This window comes from Watersipora subatra, chromosome 10, assembly GCF_963576615.1.
Source record: "Watersipora subatra chromosome 10, tzWatSuba1.1, whole genome shotgun sequence".
NCBI classification, from domain to species: Eukaryota; Metazoa; Bryozoa; class Gymnolaemata; order Cheilostomatida; family Watersiporidae; genus Watersipora; species Watersipora subatra.
Window position 1 is genome coordinate 887,673 of NC_088717.1, and position 20,213 is coordinate 907,885.

The 20,213-nt window shown below is 39.4% G+C and overlaps 1 protein-coding gene and 1 non-coding gene across 2 annotated transcripts in view; both read right to left on the reverse strand.

The window, feature by feature from the left end:
- The window catches only part of LOC137405943 (dynein axonemal heavy chain 2-like), a 52,229-nt gene that overhangs the window by 23,894 nt on the left and 8,122 nt on the right, over positions 1-20,213 (reverse strand). The window contains exons 18-43 of the mRNA XM_068092419.1: positions 19,890-20,101; positions 19,152-19,352; positions 18,604-18,760; positions 18,278-18,418; positions 17,917-18,114; positions 17,426-17,587; positions 16,132-16,254; positions 14,581-14,801; positions 14,284-14,464; positions 13,819-13,957; positions 12,238-12,455; positions 11,818-12,042; positions 11,208-11,318; positions 10,903-11,091; positions 10,314-10,482; positions 9,220-9,392; positions 8,951-9,083; positions 8,132-8,259; positions 7,867-8,010; positions 7,509-7,721; positions 5,509-5,638; positions 4,992-5,135; positions 3,705-3,859; positions 2,810-2,930; positions 2,465-2,622; positions 1,545-1,669 (exon numbers count right to left, since the gene is read on the reverse strand). Of these exons, the coding sequence (XP_067948520.1) occupies positions 1,545-1,669; positions 2,465-2,622; positions 2,810-2,930; positions 3,705-3,859; positions 4,992-5,135; positions 5,509-5,638; positions 7,509-7,721; positions 7,867-8,010; positions 8,132-8,259; positions 8,951-9,083; positions 9,220-9,392; positions 10,314-10,482; positions 10,903-11,091; positions 11,208-11,318; positions 11,818-12,042; positions 12,238-12,455; positions 13,819-13,957; positions 14,284-14,464; positions 14,581-14,801; positions 16,132-16,254; positions 17,426-17,587; positions 17,917-18,114; positions 18,278-18,418; positions 18,604-18,760; positions 19,152-19,352; positions 19,890-20,101 (4,271 nt within the window). The remainder of the gene's footprint in view (positions 1-1,544; positions 1,670-2,464; positions 2,623-2,809; positions 2,931-3,704; positions 3,860-4,991; positions 5,136-5,508; positions 5,639-7,508; positions 7,722-7,866; positions 8,011-8,131; positions 8,260-8,950; positions 9,084-9,219; positions 9,393-10,313; positions 10,483-10,902; positions 11,092-11,207; positions 11,319-11,817; positions 12,043-12,237; positions 12,456-13,818; positions 13,958-14,283; positions 14,465-14,580; positions 14,802-16,131; positions 16,255-17,425; positions 17,588-17,916; positions 18,115-18,277; positions 18,419-18,603; positions 18,761-19,151; positions 19,353-19,889; positions 20,102-20,213) is intronic.
- Trnal-cag (transfer RNA leucine (anticodon CAG)) lies at positions 11,432-11,515 on the reverse strand. Its single transcript has one exon. It is a non-coding gene; the product is annotated as a tRNA-Leu (tRNA).

Genomic DNA, 20,213 nt, shown 5'->3' on the forward strand with positions numbered 1-20,213 from the left:
TACAGTTGCAGTCTCCGACTCTGCTATGGTTACAGATTGAAGTCAACCATCCTAACCTGCCACAACTGTAATGCACCTGTCACAACTGTAATGTACCTACCACTAACTGTAATGTACCTACCACCTACTGTAATGTACCTAACACCAACTGTAATGTACTTACCACCAACTGTAATGTACCTACCACTTACTGTAATGTACTTGCTACTCATACTACTGCACCTACCACCTACTGTAATGTACCTACCACCAACTAAACTGCACATATGACTAATTGTAATGCCCCTGCCACCTACTGTAATAAATCTACTACCAATTGTTTATAAACTATGTACTTTAGTAGCAACTGGTGCTTCAAGCGTTAAGTAAGAGCTTAGCAAGAGGTTGCGACCATCTCTAAATAACACAGACACAAAGAGTGACACTTGTAAGTCTAAATAACACAGACACAAAGAGTGACACCTGTGAGTTTAAATAACACAGACACAAAGAGTGACACTTGTGAGTCTAAATAACACAGACACAAAGAGTGACACCTGTGAGTCTAAATAACACAGACACAAAGAGTGACCCTTGTAAGTCTAAATAACACAGACACAAAGAGCGACACCTGTGAGTCTAAATAACACAGACACAAAGAGTGACACTTGTAAGTCTAAATAACACAGACACAAAGAGCGACACCTGTGAGTCTAAATAACACGGACACAAAGAGTGACACTTGTGAGTCTAAATAACACAGACACAAAGAGTGACACTTGTAAGTCTAAATAACACAGACACAAAGAGCGACACTTGTAAGTCTAAATAACACAGACACAAACAGTGACACCTGTGAGTCTAAATAACACAGACACAAAGAGTGACACCTGTAAGTCTAAATAACACAGACACAAAGAGTGACACTTGTGAGTCTAAATAACACAGACACAAAGAGCGACACCTGTGAGTCTAAATAACACAGACACAAACAGTGACACCTGTGAGTCTAAATAACACAGACACAAAGAGTGACACCTGTGAGTTTAAATAACACAGACACAAAGAGTGACACTTGTGAGTCTAAATAACACAGACACAAAGAGTGACACCTGTGAGTCTAAATAACACAGACACAAAGAGTGACCCTTGTAAGTCTAAATAACACAGACACAAAGAGCGACACCTGTGAGTCTAAATAACACAGACACAAAGAGTGACACTTGTAAGTCTAAATAACACAGACACAAAGAGCGACACCTGTGAGTCTAAATAACACAGACACAAAGAGCGACACCTGTGAGTCTAAATAACACAGACACAAAGAGTGACACCTGTAAGTCTAAATAACACAGACACAAAGAGTGACACTTGTGAGTCTAAATAACACAGACACAAAGAGCGACACCTGTGAGTCTAAATAACACAGACACAAACAGTGACACCTGTGAGTCTAAATAACACAGACACAAAGAGTGACACCTGTACGAGCACCCTTAAACAGCAAGAAAGTAAAATGTAAAGATAGCCTCAGTAAGTGAAAGCGAAGTAAAACTATTGCCTACCGGATATAATTATCAAGTTTCTTTCTGCCATCCTCATCAACCGGTGCACAGATTGACCAGATGAGGCAGTACTGAAACCACAGCTCTACCATCTTGGAGAAATTGTCTGTGTCATGTGGGTCCACCTGTGCAATAGTTATTTGAGTATAGCTCGTGTTTCTGTTAGAGCACGTTGGCGGCAGACCGACTTACCGTCCCAGCCCCAGACCTGATTGTGCTTTGGAGTAGTCTATGATATCATACCATAACTAATTGCTACTATGGTTGCCATCGAATGAGAGTTTAATACTCATAGCAAAAGCACATTTCCAGAACACTCTACTAAACTATAATGCAGTATCCTCAGAAGTCATGTATTACAAGGGCTATGTAATAATTGCATGCACTTCAAGGTCTCAAGCTCTCTGGTAATAAATAAGATAAATTTTAACTCAATGGACTAAAATATAATGCATTGTAGCAAAATGTATAATAAACCAATACACCCAAATGCAATAAACTCTAAAGAATTACCCTTTAATGCAATACATTCTGGCGCAAGGCCAGAATGTATTGCATTAAAGGGTAATTCTAAATGTACTATATACATACTGGCGCAAGGCCAGAATGTATATAGTACACTGTAATAAATTTCAGCACAACGCACTCTATGGCAGTACACTTTAGCTCAAAAATACTCAGCATCACACGCTTAAATGTAGTGTTTTTTAATACAATGTACTCTATCTCAATGTGCTATTGTGCAATATAATTTAATGCAATACATTTCAGCACAATGCACTCTAATGCAATACACCTTAATGCAGCCCATCCTAGTGCAATGCACTCTAGCAGATTAAAATGACTCTAAAGTCTATATGCTATATGAGAAAGCAGCGGTAAGTCAGCAGGGTTTTAACTATGATCTGATAGAGTCTCACCCCATTAGAAGTTGTGGCAAGAGCGTCGAAGAGCCTAGTAAGGGAGACAACTCCATTTAGCTCAGCGATCGGAACCAGCTCGTTACAGTTGCGCTTTCTGAACTCGGTAATCTTTGCTAAGTACTTCTCAAACATCTGCTTGAGCAGGTCACTGAGGGCTACAAAAGTCGTGGTAAGATCAGTGAAAATAGTAGAGCTCTACATACTGGTGAGGGGAGAGGTATGATGCAACTTCCTAGAGGCGGTTCCTTACATGTGTACAAGTGTTTGAGTATTGAAGTGGTTTATAATTAGAATGAGCAATGAAATTATTTTATTGTCAAAAAGCAATAAATTTACACGTACCCTTGTCTTTCTTCTCAAGCCAAGAGTCAATGAAGGGCTGGACACCGAGGTCAACAGCATCGTTGTACACCATTCCGCAACGAGAAACAGTGGCAGGGGAAGCGACAGCCAAATCTTCTACCTGCAAAAGTCTCATGTGTTGTCTGCCAGAAAACAATTATTATGCAGAAATATTCCAGCAATTTGATGAACATATGTGTGCTTATCACAGCAGATTTATGTGCAGGTTTGCAGCCTCCCATTGGCTGAAGTGTAAGAGATAGCGAGGTTTGCAGCCTCCCATTGGCTGAAGTGTAAGAGATAGCGGAGAGTGGGAGTTGCGTATAAACTAGTAGAATATGTTAGAGATCATAAAGGCCCTATATTTAGAGCAGAAGCCAGACTTACATCAACTCATCATTTGTCAGTAATTTATATTTATATTTATTTTATTGAAAGGAAATAAAAACAAAAATGGAACATTTAATCAGAGCAACGACACAAATCAGCTGAATACAAATATTTGAAGTGACTTATAGTTTTGTGACCTTTAGTGACCTACTTACCACAAAGAGCAGAGAGACTTACCTCAAAGATCAAAGAGACTTACCTCAAATAGCAAAAAGACTTACCTCAAACAACAGAGAGACTTAGCTCATGAAGAAGAGAAACTTTCTTCTGCTTTTTGAAAGATTTACCACAAAAAAACAGAAAAAATTACCTCAAAAAGCCAAAAAAACTTACATCAAAAGTAGAAAGACTTGCCCTAAAGAGAAATATTTACATCAAAGAGCCGAGAGATTTACCTCAAAAAGCAGAAAAGCTTACCTCTATGAGAAAAAAGACTTACCTCAAAGAGCAAAAAGACTTACAGCAAAGAGCAGAAAAATTTACCTCAAGGAGCAGAGAGACTTACCTCGAAAAGCAGAGAAACTTGTTCAGGCATGGCGATTCGCTCTCCGTTGATTAGAGTGAGCACCTTGTTATCATCCATGACAGAGTTCATGCTCTCGATCCACAGAGTGTCTACCGGCCCATCAAATGTTATCCACTTCTCTTCAGGCTTTTCATCTGCAAACAATAGCTTATCCCATAAACATCGAGAAACAGGAGCAAAATAAACAAGAAGAAAAATATACTTTTAATGTTCAGGCAGGATGTCTATCAATTTACTTTTAGATTACATGTTATGAGCAACCCTAAAACACTAAACTACACAATATGTTTAGACACATATGCTATTAATAATAATGATAAGGGAATGATAACCATGCAGAGTAATATGCCAGAGAGTTGTTGGGAGAAGCAATGATGCACCAAGGAAGAGTGTTAAGAGATAGCGTATAGCAAGAGGAGCCTTGCTAGGCAACTGTCGCTATGTAGCTTTTCTAGGTAACTAGCCACTAAGAAGCTCTGCTAATATATGTTGCCATATAGCGATGCAACATAGCTTACATAGCTTTTTCTTTATAGCAAGCGGTTACAGGGGTACAGCTCAAACTCTCTCGTAGTGAGAACAACTCCTAGTTTGAAACAAGTCCTAATACCACAGCAGTGGATAAGAGCTGTCTCAGACTAGGAATACAAAGTGTCTGAACTGAGGACAGTTTGAACTGTGTCTACTAAACGCATGAATGAGCTAACCGATGCCCGTTGTGTGAGCTATGGGCCTACAAAGGGAAAAGAAAGTTATACTAAGTTGTAAAAAGGTCAGAGATGCATCTTACTGTGAGTCACTTGGTCTATCCCTGCAGCATAAACAGTACATTATATACTTCAAAAAATCTGACAATCTCTTTTTGGGAAACAAAAGGGTAACATAACTCTTTAATTTAAGGACCTGCCTTCAACTGTGACTAAGAATACAAGTAACCATTGACGCTATATCATTTATCTCCATGGAACAGTGCCAACTTTACATCTTGAGCATATAGAGATGACAACTCTTAGCGCAGATGCAACAGTTCACTAAATACCTACTTGCCTCGTTGTGGACCTTCAAACCGCAACAGACTTACAGAGAGTACAATCAGCATGCACACAAACCACTGTAAAAAGACTCATATTCCATTCTCAACTTCTGCGTTATATCAGCAATGATAGCTCTCAAGAGACACAACTATAGTTTTCTAAAACGACGTACCAGAACATAGAACAAAATCCACAACTTCCCTTGACATGTCATAAACCAAAAACGACATACCTGAGCAGGTGACTCTCATAACACTTGATAAAATTCCATCAGTCCATTCATTGGTGCTCAAGTCAAATTCACCGTAAAGCTCTCCCAGAGACACTGACTTGGGATTGAGTACATATTCCTTGACTACATTGTAGTTGCTGTCACCTGACAGTATCAGAATTAGCTTGTTTAAACGGAATAGATTGACTAACATGACATTGAGTAGTATAAAATATCGTCACATGTCGATGGTATTAAAACAGTCTATCATCACATGTCTATGGTATTGAAACAGTCTATCGTCACATGTCTATGGTATTAAAAAACCTATCGTCACATATCTATAGTATTAAAACAATCTACCATCACACGTCTATGGTATTAAAACAATCTATCATCACATGTCTATGGTATTAAGACAATCTATTGTCACATGTCTATGGCATTAAAACAATCTATTGTCACATGTCTATGGTATTATAAACTATCAGTTATAAACTTCTCACAGAATGACCCAAGTGACACAAGAGAGAATGACATGGTACAAACTCACCATCATTGTGCATCTGAGAGCAGGCACCCTGCAGTATTCTCCATGTCACAGATTTAGCAGACTGTGTCTTCCCCACTATCATAGTAGAATGACGTGAATTCTTTGTCTCATACAGCTGGTAAAAATAGACTAAACTATAAAAATCCATTTCATAAACACAAATTTTACAACCTTTTCGTATATAATATCATATATATTATTATATATACCGCATTTGATGCTTCATTTGGAGAATTATGATTAACGATTGGAGGCCCTTGAGATCGATGAATTCCGGGATTTCTGAATTTCTGCTCTCTAAAGTACGCTAGTAGACTCAGCCGTATACCCAACCACTAACTTCATAGCTAGTAGACTCACCCGTGTACCCAACCACTAACTTCACAGCTAGTAGACTCACCCGTATACCCAACTACTAACTTCACAGCTAGTAGACTCACCCGTATACCCAACCACTAACTTCATAGCTAGTAGACTCACCCGTATACCTAGCCTGTCTTGACAAACTGTTGTTTTTGCGAAGTTGTCCCCCGTCAAGCGGGCGAGCAACACAACAGCTTGTCACAAGACGTACTGCACCTGATGCATCAGCTGCACTTATAAGGAGTTGTTCTCTTCCGTCTATGCGGCTTGGTTGCGATGTTATGTCGGTCGCTCCACTGGTAATCATAACTGATTTCGCGCAAAAATGTATGTATAAAAAAATAAGATTACAACGTTTAACCAAAGACTGTTGGTTGTTTACAACTCTGCTGCAAACTTTAGTAGAACTTAAGAATAATATAAATTGAAAATAAAATCCATAAGAACAAATAAAACTGGCTGATACAAAAATAGAAATTAAACTGACTGAGCACACAAATAACAACATGTTTAGTCGCTGTTGTTGCCTAAGTTCTCAAGTTCTACTAAAGTTTACCGCAGAGACTGGTCGCTGGTTAGATGTTGTAATATTTTTTTTAAATAAATTTTTGCGCGAAATCCGTTATGATTATCAATGGAGCGACCGACATAACATCGCAACCAAGCCGCATAGACGGAAGAAAACAACTCCCTATAAGTGCAGCTGATGCATCAGGTGCAGTACGTCTTGTGACAAGCTGTTGTGTTGCTCGCTCGCTCGACGGGGGACAACTCCGCAAAAACAACAGTTTGTCAAGACAGGCTAGGCTACCATATACCCAACCACTAACTTCACAGCTAGTAGACTCACTCTATACCCAACCACTAACTTCACAGCTAGTAGACTCAGCCGTGTGCCCAACCACTAACTTCATAGCTAGTAGACTCACCCGTATACCCAACCACTAACTTCACAGCTAGTAGACTCAGCCGTATACCCAACCACTAACTTCACAGCTAGTAGACTCACCCTATACCCAACCACTAACTTCATAGCTACGCCCCACAGACACAAACCACTGAGTTCACCAGACATAAACATTTTCCCTGTCTTATATTCAGAACATCTTATATCTTAAAAGTTTCTCTTTTAAATGCTATTGAATTCCCGCGTTAATATTGTTATTTTTTCACACGGCCTGATTCGTCCGCATTGGCTAAAGAAATAAAATTAAGATCAAATCATGATAAGCAGACATACTTAGTAATTAATGTAATTACTTTTAAATCAATTGATTTAAATTCAGTGCGAACCCCTTAAATATTTCACAGAATCTACTTGATATTACCACGACATTGTAAGAACACTGACAAATCAAATAACAACTTTGACAAATTGTAGTTAGTTTGCCATGGTAACTCTGAAATGCCATCGATTGGTTGGCCGGTTGTTGTGATGCACGCTGCTAAACCGATGTCTAAAAGATTTTTCCTAGTTCAAATCATTTTGAATTTCAAATCACTAAGCACATACACATGCATATAAATGACGAACACTTTATTGGCCGCCCTACATCTCTAAACTGAACATAGCGTTTAATTCAAGGCACTATAAGATGGATTGTCAGAGTTGTCTGACCTACCTGAATGACTTTGGTAACGGCCCAAGGGATAGGCTGCAAAGAGTTGGCCTTGAATTGACTTTCTATAGTAGTCTTAAACTTGCTGTAGTCTATTGTGGGCGTCTCTATGCCAGGGAACAGATCGGAGACAATTCCATTAAACAATGGCAGATCGACAGACGTCAGCTTAGCTATGTTCATGTCTTTCATTGACAGTAACAGCAGCTCTTCATCCTACAAACAAGAGGGAAGACAACTTTTGACTTTTAAATCTTTTTCTTCTAACAAAATGTAATTCGTTTTTTCCACTCATTTGTGCATGTAGATGGTTTTATTCCTTCTGATTGTAAAAATAAGAGAATCAGGTGAGTAGACTGACGGCCATGGTAGGATTAGTCCTCTTCTTCTTGCCAGCATATCTGAGGACAGAGGTGAGAGCGCGGAGGCCAAAGTCATAGTGGTCCTGTTTAGAGAGCTGCTGGACAGCTAGTGAGTAGAGTGTGAATACTTTCCTCGCTAAAGCCTGCAAAGTATACGAGCTAGTTGAGCATTGATCTACAGATTGATGATACGCGTAAAGCTACCCTACTTTGTATTCTATCCAGGTTCATAATCAACTAGGACAGTCATGGAATCTGTTCTACCTTGGTGTTGTTAAAGCCTTCACCGAAGAGAATGATTTCCGCGATGAGGTTGGAGTCAGGCACCACCATCGAAATTGGTCGGAACATAGACTTGAGATTGTCGGGTAACTCAGTACGTCCAGCGTAACCTGAAACAAAGAATAAATGAAATCGCACTGTTCTAGAGTAAACAACAAGTCGACTGAGATGCGAGCAAAAGTTGTGACCAAATGTTGATAACATAACAATAAGGTTTAATATTTAATAATAACAATACCTAATACATAACAATACTAGCAAATACAAGGAACAGTGACACACCAGAGTACAGACAATATGCCAGAGTACAGACAATATGCCAGAGTACAGACCATATACCAGAGTGCAGACAATATACCAGAGTGCAAACAATATACCAGAGTACAGACAATATATCAGAGTGCAGACAATATACCAGAGTGCAAACAATATACCAGAGTGCAAACAATATACCACAGTACAGACAATGTACAAGAGTACGGACAATATGCCAGAGTACAGACAATATACAAGAGTACAGACAATATACCGGAGTACAGACAATATGCCAGAGCACAGACAATATACCAGAGTACAGACAATATACTAAAGTACAGACAATATATCAGAGTACAGACAATATACCAGAGTACAGACAATATACCAAAGTACAGACAATATACCAGAGTGCAGACAATATGGCAGAACACAGAAAACAAACCAAAGCACGAGAACACATTCTAGTGCAGATGACGGGGTATAATAATGTAGAAAACATAGCAAAGATCGGAAATATGCAAATTTACAGATAAAAACGCTGACCTGGATTCATGGTGATGAAGATTCCACAACTCCAGACCAGGTTGATCTCTCGACCTTCAAACACAAACCTTGTTGAACCAGCGGCGAGTGCAGAAAGGATGCTGAGGATTTGCTGGGCTACCACTGACAGCACCTGTCAGCAGAATGACTCAACTTAAAGGCGTCTATGAGATAGAGTCCAAAATGATGTTTGCTCTGACAACCACTTAACACAGATGCAGCAGACGGAAAGAAGTCAGCAAAGAGAATGGCCAATTCACGGAGTTTACCTCAATGTTAATTCTGTTGAACTCGTCAAAGCAGCCCCAGGCACCGGTCTGCGCGAGGCCAGAGAACATTCGACCCATAGACTTATAGTCAAGGCCTTCGGAGCAGTTGACCACAATCACATAGTTGCCCAATGCCTTGCCTAAGTCCTTCACTGTCTCGGTTTTCCCAGTTCCTGCAACGCATCACCCAACAGCGACCAATTAGAGGATTATGGGAAATAATGGAACTATCTGTATAATCTTGCGCACCCTCCACTATTCATAAAGTAAAGTAGTGTAGGTGTTGCTAAGTCAAGGCCCTGGAGTACGATTGCAATACACATTCTCCTATTAATGCCTCATTCTTTAAAAAATTGAGTAAGTTGAGTTCAAACTATCAACGATTAAGAACAACCTTTGGTAATAACATAGGTAAAGGCGAGAGATCTGAGGTTTGATCCTAGAAACTATCACGGATGACTTTTGACACAGCACAAATACATAGAACAACTGAATACGTGCTAGGGCAGTGTTATTTGAGTAAGAGACTAATAGATGAATTGCAATGCAGCCCACAGCAAGTTTGGAGGTTTAGTCTAAAGTGCTAATGTATGTTTTTAGCTCGAGTTATTCAATAGGTAGCAAGATATTTAACCCTTAATTCTTGACTAATATCATTGTCTGAGTTCCTGTTAAAAGCAAGTAAACAAGGCTGACGTATAATCCCAGCCTCACAAACAGAAATTATCAACTCAGTTTGACCCCCTACAGCACTTATGACTACATAACTATCTATTTCAATTGCTGCCAGCTGAAACAATGGTTGTGAGTTGATTATCGGTAAGACAAATCAACATATGGATTAAAGACTCATCTGGCAGAAAAAATGTTTATTTTCCACACAATAGAAATTTGGTGCACAGATTCATGAGAGGAGTAAACACTACCATGAAACAGCAGGATACTACAGCTGCTCTGTAGATTGTTAGTACAAATTGCCATCTAGTGCTGCACAGCATACTAAAACATACTTAAACAGAGAGCCTGACAGCTAGTGTCTAGACTGACTTCCGTTAAACACTACACTCACAATAGACTGAGAGTTGTGTACCAACCTGCAGGCCCCTTAGGAGAGCCACCTCTGTGCAGATGCAGAGCGGTGGTTAAAGTCATGTAGCACCGATCAGTCAACGGGGTGATGACCAGACGTCCCGAGTTTCCCAGATATTCATAGCCGTACTGGAACTGGGTGTTGGTTTGCCTCACCACACAGTCATCGATTTCCTAAGGAGAGACAAGAGATTTGTAATCTGAAACTCACAATGTCTTCATACACAGTTTGAAAGCAAGTTGAAAATCCAAGATCCATAGGTGAATTACTAGGATCAATTTTCATAACATAAAAATTTCTTTAAAAAAGCATCAGTATGGAACATGAAACAGCATGATTTTTTGAAATATTTTGACCTATGGAGGCTGCTCCGGGCTAAATATAAGTTTTTCCAAAGCGTTAGTTTGGTGGCTGCGTGTCCATCACTTACTCTGTATTTATGGGTCAGCGATAACCTTCCTCGGCAATATATTTTACTGCAACACTTGTGAGTATTATCCACAAACAAAACTGACATCTCCGACGGCATACCCAGTGCTTACTGACAATAACCTCGGGATAACATCGCGTGACAACTGTCAACAGGCACTCACTCTGTCCCAGTAAACTCTCAGCTGACTCAGCCACTCAAAGGCTGTCACATCATTGCATCCACTCTTGATTAGCTTCTCCAAGATGTCTCTCGCGTGTACCTCTATAGTCACTAGGCCAACTATCTTGAGACGCTGGATTTTGGTGAGGTTGGTTCGAATGGCCTCAGAGAACTTGCTCAGCATTGCCACCTAACCATTCATAAAAAAGATTTGTTAGGAATTCTCACAAAACAGCCTGAAAATGCATCAGAGTGCGCTACTTCTTAATAAGACCTTTCGTGCATCTTATAAACCGCTTTCTTTACCTGTTTCCTCTTCAAGCTTTTTAGCGCCTTTTTGTCACCTCTTTCTTTGGTTGAAGCAAGTGCCTTGGTTGTGTCAGCTGTCCATTGCATCTGGGATGATGTGATGCAAAGCTAAAAAGTATAAAATTTTTAGGAGACTTATCCAATTTGTAGGAAAATTTAAATAGCTAAAATGGCTGATGTGGATGCGGCCCAAAATTTAAAAACGATCAGTGCAAAATATTTGTCAGAAGTGGGATTCGAACCCACGCCTACAAGAGTAGACTGCGACCTGAACGCAGCGCCTTAGACCACTCGGCCATCCTGACAACCGATACATTCTCGTCGTATTACCGAACAAAATAGATCGGGAGCTTACCGACACGTTCAATGCTGTTGTGTAAATAGTGTGCGCTTTATAAAGGATTTCAATTTACAAAGAACACTTGGGCTAATAGTACTGCCTATGAGCAATACATATAGCCTAAAATTCTTTCTAAATAACACCTACACCTAGGCTAATGCCTTCGACAAAGTGAAGATGTACAAGCTTCAGTCAGTGTTCAAGCAGTATGTATTATAAAATGCTTATATTGACACACCCAACCTCCATGCAACCATATCGAGTTACCTGGCCACACCAGTCCTTGATCCACTTGTCTCGCTTGCTCAGGTTTTTCTTGAGAGCGACTCTACAGTTCTTGAGCACTTCTTTGAGAGTCCAGCGCATCATACGCTCGATATCACATAGCCACGCCTCCACCGGCCCCTCGAGCAAGGTCGGGTGGGAGTACTCGACGTACTCGCCATCAGCTGAGAACATCCCGTTAGCCTCAAACTTCTGGGTGATGGATGTCTGAAAGGGCAGGTGTTGGATTAGATTTGTTAGCGAACCTTTTAAGCATTAAACAAAGAGTCCAACTAAAAACCTCTAAACTTATGCTATAATTTTATATAATACCGATAGGTGAAAACTAGGGTTAACCGAATGTATGTCTACATCGTCCGCAGACACCTGTTGGCACCTGTTTAGTTCAGGCACTTCTCTTACCTTACTAATTTTGAGCTTCACAATATTGTCAAAGCATTTCTTGAGATGGGGCTGCACAGCCTCGGGATTCTTGCTCTGGCCAAGTATCTCAAGCAAGTCGTCGTTGGACAGGAAATAGAAACGGGGGAATATTTGTCTCTTTGTCTCCAAGTACATGTCGAGTGACTTCTGTATTTCCTCCAACTTCAGATTCATCTCGTTGAGTTGCTCCAGCAGACCTGCCATAAGCAAGGTCAAGGTCATGTACTATAACTACAGTTTATGTTGTAAGCTGGAACTCTAATTGTGACTTGAGCATCTTCTCTTAATAAAAAATATTTTACTTACTGGTAACCCACGGTAACAGTGGTAACACATGGTAACAGTGGTAACCCATGGTAACAGTGGTAACCCATGGTAACAGTGGTAACCCATGGTAGCAGCGGTAACACATGGTAACAGTGGTAGCCCATGGTAGCAGCGGTAACACATGGTAACAGTGGTAACCCATGGTAACAGTGGTAACCCATGGTAATAATGGTAACCCATGGTAACAGTGATAACCCATGGTAACGGTGGTAACCCATGATAACAGTGGTAACCCATGGTAACAATGGTAACCCATGGTAACCGTGGTAACCCATGGTAACAGTGGTAACCCATGATAACAGTGGTAACCCATGGTAACAATGGTAACCCATGGTAACAGTGGTAACCAATGATAACAGTGGTAACCAATGGTAACAATAGTAACCCATGGTAACAGTGGTAACCCATGGTAACAATGGTAACCCATGGTAACAGTGGTAACCAATGGTAACAGTGGTAACACATGGTAACAGTGGTAACCCATGGTAATAGTGGTAACCCATGGTAACAGTGGTAACCCATGACGATAGGTCATCACTATTCCGTATGATGAACAAGAAAGTGTGGAAAATACCCCAAGCAATTCTATACTCGAGCGAACCTTGTGGACACAAGGCAAACTTTGGTAAGAAAAAGCATAGTAATGACAAGGCATTCCAGAAAACCGGAGTCTTGGTCTCGTATGTAAAGTAGTGTTGACATCTGCTCCATTTGACACCTCATAAGGAATTACAGATATCTATGACAAGGAGATATAGAGAGCATAGAAGTATCGTTAAAGAATTCGCAGAGGGCAAACAAGTGAGTTCAAGGACTCACAGAGGGCAAACAAGTGAGTTCAAGGACTCACAGAGGGCAAACAAGTGAGTTCAAGGACTCACAGAGAGCAAACAAGTGAGTTCAAGGACTCGCAGAGGGCAAACAAGTGAGTTCAAGGACTCACAGAGGGCAAACAAATAGAGTTCAAGGACTCACAGAGGGCAAACAAGTAGAGTTGAAGACCTACAGAGGGCAAACAAGTGAGTTCAAGGACTCACAGAGAGCAAACAAATAGAGTTCAAGGACTCACAGAGGGCAAACAAGTAGAGTTGAAGACCTACAGAGGGCAAACAAGTGAGTTCAAGGACTCACAAAAGGCGAACAAGCAGAGTTCAAGGACTTACGGAGGTCAAACAGGGGAAAGTGAAGAAAAGGAGAAAAAGTTAAAAGTATATACGAGGATTATAAGCCTACCTTTGAAATGCGTTCCACGAAGGGCATTTTTGTCTTTGAAAAGCCTCACCATGATGACTTTCCAGTTGGCATTGATATTGTCAAAGTCAGCAGACTCTCTCGGCAGCTGTTTTCTGATGTCCTCTCCCAAAAATATATTCTGTGAGAATTAAAAAATAAATGGTAATATAGTTACTGAGAAAACGAGGTTTTGGTGTTTGTCTGAGCACAGGCTAAGCTAAAACATACTGATTCTTTGAAGTTAAAATAACATAGGTAGACTGAGTGAGAAGTCCTCACTTGCCCCATCTACTGATTCTGCTATCTGACTATAGTAGCTATATAGCTATGTAGAGCTACAGACGAACACAAAACTTGAAATAGGAAAGATGACCAAACAAGAAGACTATGACAGCATTTTTTAATTTCAGATATGGTACTTTATTTGCACTTGTCAGTGATGCTGAGCAGTTGACTGACACGTACCTCAAGGTACATCCACTGCCTCTGAACTGTCAGCAGCATCTCAACGACCTCTAGAATGTGGCTGAGAGTTCTTTCCCACCGATCCACCTCCATCTCAAATGCCTTCACAAACCTCGAAGCCTTCATCGTAGACAACTGTACTTGGTGGTCTTCTAGCGCGACAAACACGTCCTCTGTTGTCCTGTAAATGTCAAGAACAATAGCCTAAGCTCCAATCTACTTTCAAAGGACCTTATTAGGGCTATTCAGAGTAGCCCTCAGTAACAGTATTAGTTGTTACTAATAATTTCTACTCACGCTAATTTGTAGTGTCCTTTGTCCTTGTAAGGGGCCATCACAAGTTCAATGGTCTCCCAGGCCTCGCTGATGGCCTTGAGGCTGTTCTCGATGGCCAGCTCCTTTGTGGCAGCGCTCGAGACCTCGTTGATGTACTCAGCGTGCTGATCAAATCCGAAATTGATAATTCTTTCAAGCGTGAACTCTTCGCTGGTTTCCTCAAACTGTTTCTGCATCTCGTTCTAGAAGAAATAAGATGCCCTCGTAATATGAGCTAATATGAAAAACAAACCAGTCACAGAGACTACACCTTCAAGTATTCTAAAATATTGAATCTATTTCTAGACCAGAGAGTTTACCAGTATAAATCTTAGCAATAAAAAGATCCAATCAAAACTTGGACTGCTTTTTCTGTTCAATAATTAAAATTTTGATTAAAGAGTGATGATTAAAGAATGGAGTAGTGATTCAAAATGTAGCCATGTTGAAGTTGTCATACCTTGCCATATCAAGGGACATCACACTGTAGTAAACAAACAGATTTAATATAAACTATGCAGATTTTGAATAGTTTAAATTACCTCTTAAGCAAAACTCCAGATTCAATATTAATTTTTAAATGTTTAATAAGGTCAGCAATACTTCTGGTCTATAATTTTAATTATAGTTTTCAATACTTCTTAGCTTTTCTATAAATTTATTTTGATATCTTTTAGCAGCATCTTTAAGAGTATTCTTATACAAAAAAAACAACTTTATTTTTAATTTTTGGACATGGTGCATTTTTCTAACAAAGAAAAAACTCTGACAAACCTGTTCACATAATTCAAAGGTTTTGGATCGAAATATTTTCAAATAGAATGTGAAAGATTTTATCATAATAGATTATTTAAAACAATGTAATTGCTTTTACACTAACTGCTTTTTACAGTGCAAAAAACCTAAGAATACAGTCAGAAGGAGATGATTCAAAAACTTATTGCTAGAATTGTCTGCTCATGGGTGATGAGTTAGCAACTGCTTGCCATCATAATCAGAGTAGAAATTAAATCCTGATGTTTGACAGCTAATAAAATATGACCAGAAAAGTAGAACAATTTAATGAAGTTCTATACAAACCTTAAAGAAAGCACCAGCAGTTATATATAATGCATTATAAACATTATATATTTTATTATATATTGCATATAATATTACACCTTAACTATTCTTTCATGACAAATAAGCTGTAATTATTTTAAAATATGGAATAAGTTACTGTCCATTTGACAATCAACAGACAGCTACAGAAACTCAAACATGTCTGTCATGCACCTGCCCATACCTGTCATACACTTACACATACCTGTCAAGTGCTCTCTATACCTGTCATGCACTTGCACATACTTGTCATGTGCTTCCCATACCTGTCATGCACTTGAACATAGCTGTCATGCGCTTCCCATACTTGTCATGCGCTTGCCCATACCTATCACGCACTTGCACACACCTGTCATGCACCAGAATTTTTGCTGGTTTAACACAATTACTGTGAGCTTGCTACTAGACATTGATTTTCTAACAGCAGCTGACCTTGATTTGGTTCCAGTGTCGATCACGCATGGCCTTGTTCTTGAGGTCAGTGATGAGGGGCATTGTTCTCTTGAAGGTGTCCACTTTTCCTTTGCTTACCTCGACAATTTCCCAGTTTCTCTCCTGCAAACATACTACTCACTTAATATTTGTTACAGCAAGAAAAATCATGAGTTCTAAATCATGATAAGATTTAAAGTATACGACTATGAAGAATTAAATCGATAAAAGTCTTAATATTATTGCACTATATATTGCATTGCTTTCATTGAATATATTTCCAAAAGGTGAGGGCATCTCTTCTTTATCACCAGTGAACTGATGAAAGCATGCAAACAGTTCTCTATATACAGAGGATAAAACAGGACTAGTCCATATTATGTTGAAACTGAAACAACAAGCGGCATGCATACAATAACTGATAAACTATAACAAAGGCAGCGCACCAAATGAATAGGAAGACCATAGACACCAGGAAAGACCAAATTCACTGTTGTCATTTCAAATGCTTGGAAAATATCATTGTGTAGACTAACTCTAAAACCAGACTGTTCTCTGCATTTTGTTACAGGAAATGATGAAACGGTGATCTACAGCGTCTAATTACTGGTGCCAATTTTTGAACATTTGGTAGGAAACCATAATAAAGGAAGAGAGAATAAAGTATAATGTATGATGAAGAAGGACTGTGTGTGTAAATAGTAGATAAGGACACAGTTTATACCTCACTGTCGGTCTTTGAAGTAGATGGACGACTAAACCGACCACTCGGCCTATCGTCATCAACTTCTTGTCGACGCTATACATGAGAAAAAGACAATGACTGGTTCACATCTTCTAAACAGGCTCACGTGCAACATAACTAGCATCACCAGCTTATTCTCGACAGTTTGAAACATGCTATGACACGTCGATAAGTACTAAAATATTCAGAAAACTAAATTAAAGAATTCGCAACCCGTTTACTGAGCACTCGGACTTTTTTTAAGAGATAAGAGTTGTTCCCTCTTTAATTTTTATTAAGAGCAAGGAGACAATTCCTTGAATCATAGTCATATCTTACTGCTGCTTGCCGAATGCTTATCTGAACCAACAATATGAAAATCTTATTACTGGAAGACTTGATGAGCAGGTTTTAAATTTACCATTTGGAAGGCATCCAACTTGTAAATGAGGCTAGATTAATACAAACGACCGTTTTCATACGGGAACTTAATGCGCACTCGCTACAAACCATGGGTGGTTTGTATAGAGCCATGAGTTTAGCAACATGAGTAAGTGAAAAACTGGCTACCTTAAGCTCACGAGAGAGTTTAGCGAGTTTCTTAAATGCTGTGAGGGAGGCATTCTCCATCTCGCTAGTTTGGAGCTCGGTGAACCTTCCTGACTTCCATGAGTCCCAGTTTCCCTCCCACTCTTGGGTCAGCTGCCAGACTTGCTCTATGTAGTCGAGGTCCTGAAGGTACAGCAAACCATATAAACAGCTAATAGAGCGTTTGAATAGATACATAATAATAGCCTATCCTACCAAAAGGCTGTCTGGAGAATGACCTATTGCTGAGAAACCAAATGAAGCCATAAACCAGTTTTGAATGACAAGCATACGACCTTTGCCTTTTTCATTATGTCATAACGACATAACGTCATAGTCTCAACTTTTCCAGAGTCAAATAAATACGACAGAAAACAGAAAACTTTAAAACATATTTTTAATAATTGTATTTCTGTGGAAAAAATAAAAAACAATTCACTATATGACAGAAGTATGACAAGAAATTGTCTTACCTTGTCAAGCACAGCGATATCTTTGTTGGGAGGTTGCTCTATCTTAAAAATACCTAGGCCTCTGCGTATCTGTGCTTCCTGCTCCTTCAATGCTGTCACACTGTCCTTGAACCCACCAACCTTCTCAAGGGCGTCAGCGCAGCTGAGGGAAGCGCTGAAAGGTCCGCCACTTTTAAAGTTCTCTACTAAACCGTGCACCTAAAATAGAGATGAAGCTGTCCAGTTTTGTTACTTCCTAGTGACTCTCAAACGACCTTGAAAACAATTTTTTTTAGATTATATGTTACTAAAAAAAGACTGAGCTCACAGAGAAGGTAAATCGCAGGTAAATATGTTCAGTCAGTGGCAAAAAGAGAAGTACCTGCTTCTTGAAGTCTTCAGCCTGGCCCAAGAGACTTGTCTTGAACTTCTCTTTGTGTTTCTTCAGCATTCCTTCAGACTCAACAAGAGCATCTGTAAACTTTGTCCACTGCCCACTCAATCCATCTAGAGTCCCTTGAATCTGTAGCGGAGTGTAGGAGGTTTGACCAGCATCAAATGACATGCAATCATAAAATGAATAAAAGGGTCAAGATGATCACCTATGGAATAGATGCAATTTTTGGACTAACAAAATGTGTTTGAGCTATGGTATAGGAAGTGAGTGAACTAAAAAAACAAACGTGAAGAGAAGAACAAGGACTCTACCTCCTCAGACACAGGTACTTCATATTTGCCAAGGATTGTAAACTGATCATCTAGAGGTGCAAATTTAGCTTCTGTCTCTGGCTTTTCTGTGTCCAGTTTGCTCCAAAGTTCCAATGACTCTCCCAGCTCATCTAAAGTCTGAGGAGGCTTGCTCACCCTAAAACAAACACTCCATGATGAAGCCAATAATCACATTTGTGAGCCTTATTAGCAAGAATCCATGATAGATTCACGAAAAGTTGTCACAAATGAAAGCCATCAGACAACAGGCTCGTGGTAAAATAATACTCATAAAAAGTTTTATAAAATGCCTCTTATAAAATATAGGTCACTAAAATATAGGTCACTCAGATATGTTAAAAATAGATATCATAATTAAGAAAAAAAGTCAGAGTGATAATTAGGTCACAGATCAATAAATTAGGTCAGAGAGAAATAATTAAGTCAAAAAACAATAATTAGGACACAGAGTAATAATTAGGTCACAGAGCAATAGTTAGGACACAGAACAATAATTAGGTCATGGATTAGGCGATAGATAGCCTCACCTTTCTGCCATAGAAATAAGGAAGGTGTTGAGTTCAGTAAGACGCGTTGTTGCTATCTCGCTGAGCAGCTCTGTGAACTTGTTCTGCCACTCTTGACAGTGGCCAAGAATAGCAAACTTGAGAGGAGAACAGTCGAGTAACACAAACTGTATGTTAAGTACTGTCTCTTGAGTAGCAACATTGTTTGCTACCTCCGTGTACCTGTGACAAGGACAACAAGTCTCCACCTGTCTCTTGACAACTCGTTGAAGCCTATTTATCACTTAGGTCAAGGAAAAATTTAATTGCTCAAACGACAATGAAAACTTTAAAAATTTGATGTTTGGAGAGATCTAAAAGTTTAATGTTTTAACTATCCAAATGAGTTCTTACAAAAAAAATTGGATATTCATTATTCACTGCTAGGATATGAGATTTTAAAAGCAGTTTAAGAATGTAAAATCATAAAAAAAACATCTAAATAATGTAAGCACTTTTTTATTAAAAATTAGCTCGAATCCAAAAGGTTTACATTTCGACTTTAACAACACACTATAAACCTGCAACTCACTGAAAATCACAGAACTTGAAGGGTTCATGCCTTTTCAGCTTTACCGACAGACTTTGAAAGAGCTCTACCAGCACCAGCTCAACAAGGAAGTACAATAGTTATGCTGTCAGTAAGCAACTTGCGACTAAAACTACCAGTGTTACTTGGCAATGTCAGCAGAAACTTGCGACTAAAACTACCAGTGTTACCTGGCAATGTCAGCATCAAATGATGATACTTGAGGGTTGAGACGCTGGTAACGTCTGATGAACGCATCCTTTCTGATTTCCCATATCTCCCGGTAGTTGTCCCACGTTAGAAGGTAGTTTTGCAGGTTCTGTGCATTGTCCTGCATCCCCTGGTTGACAACCTTCTGTATCTTGTGCGTGTCCTCATCCTTCTCTATGATTACGTGTATTGGCTGCAAATGTAGGGGGAAACAACTGAGTCGTGAGCCAACCTGGCATTGCTTTAACAGCAATAACAATAATTTATTTATTAATAGTTTAAAATTACATAACAAATATATAAAA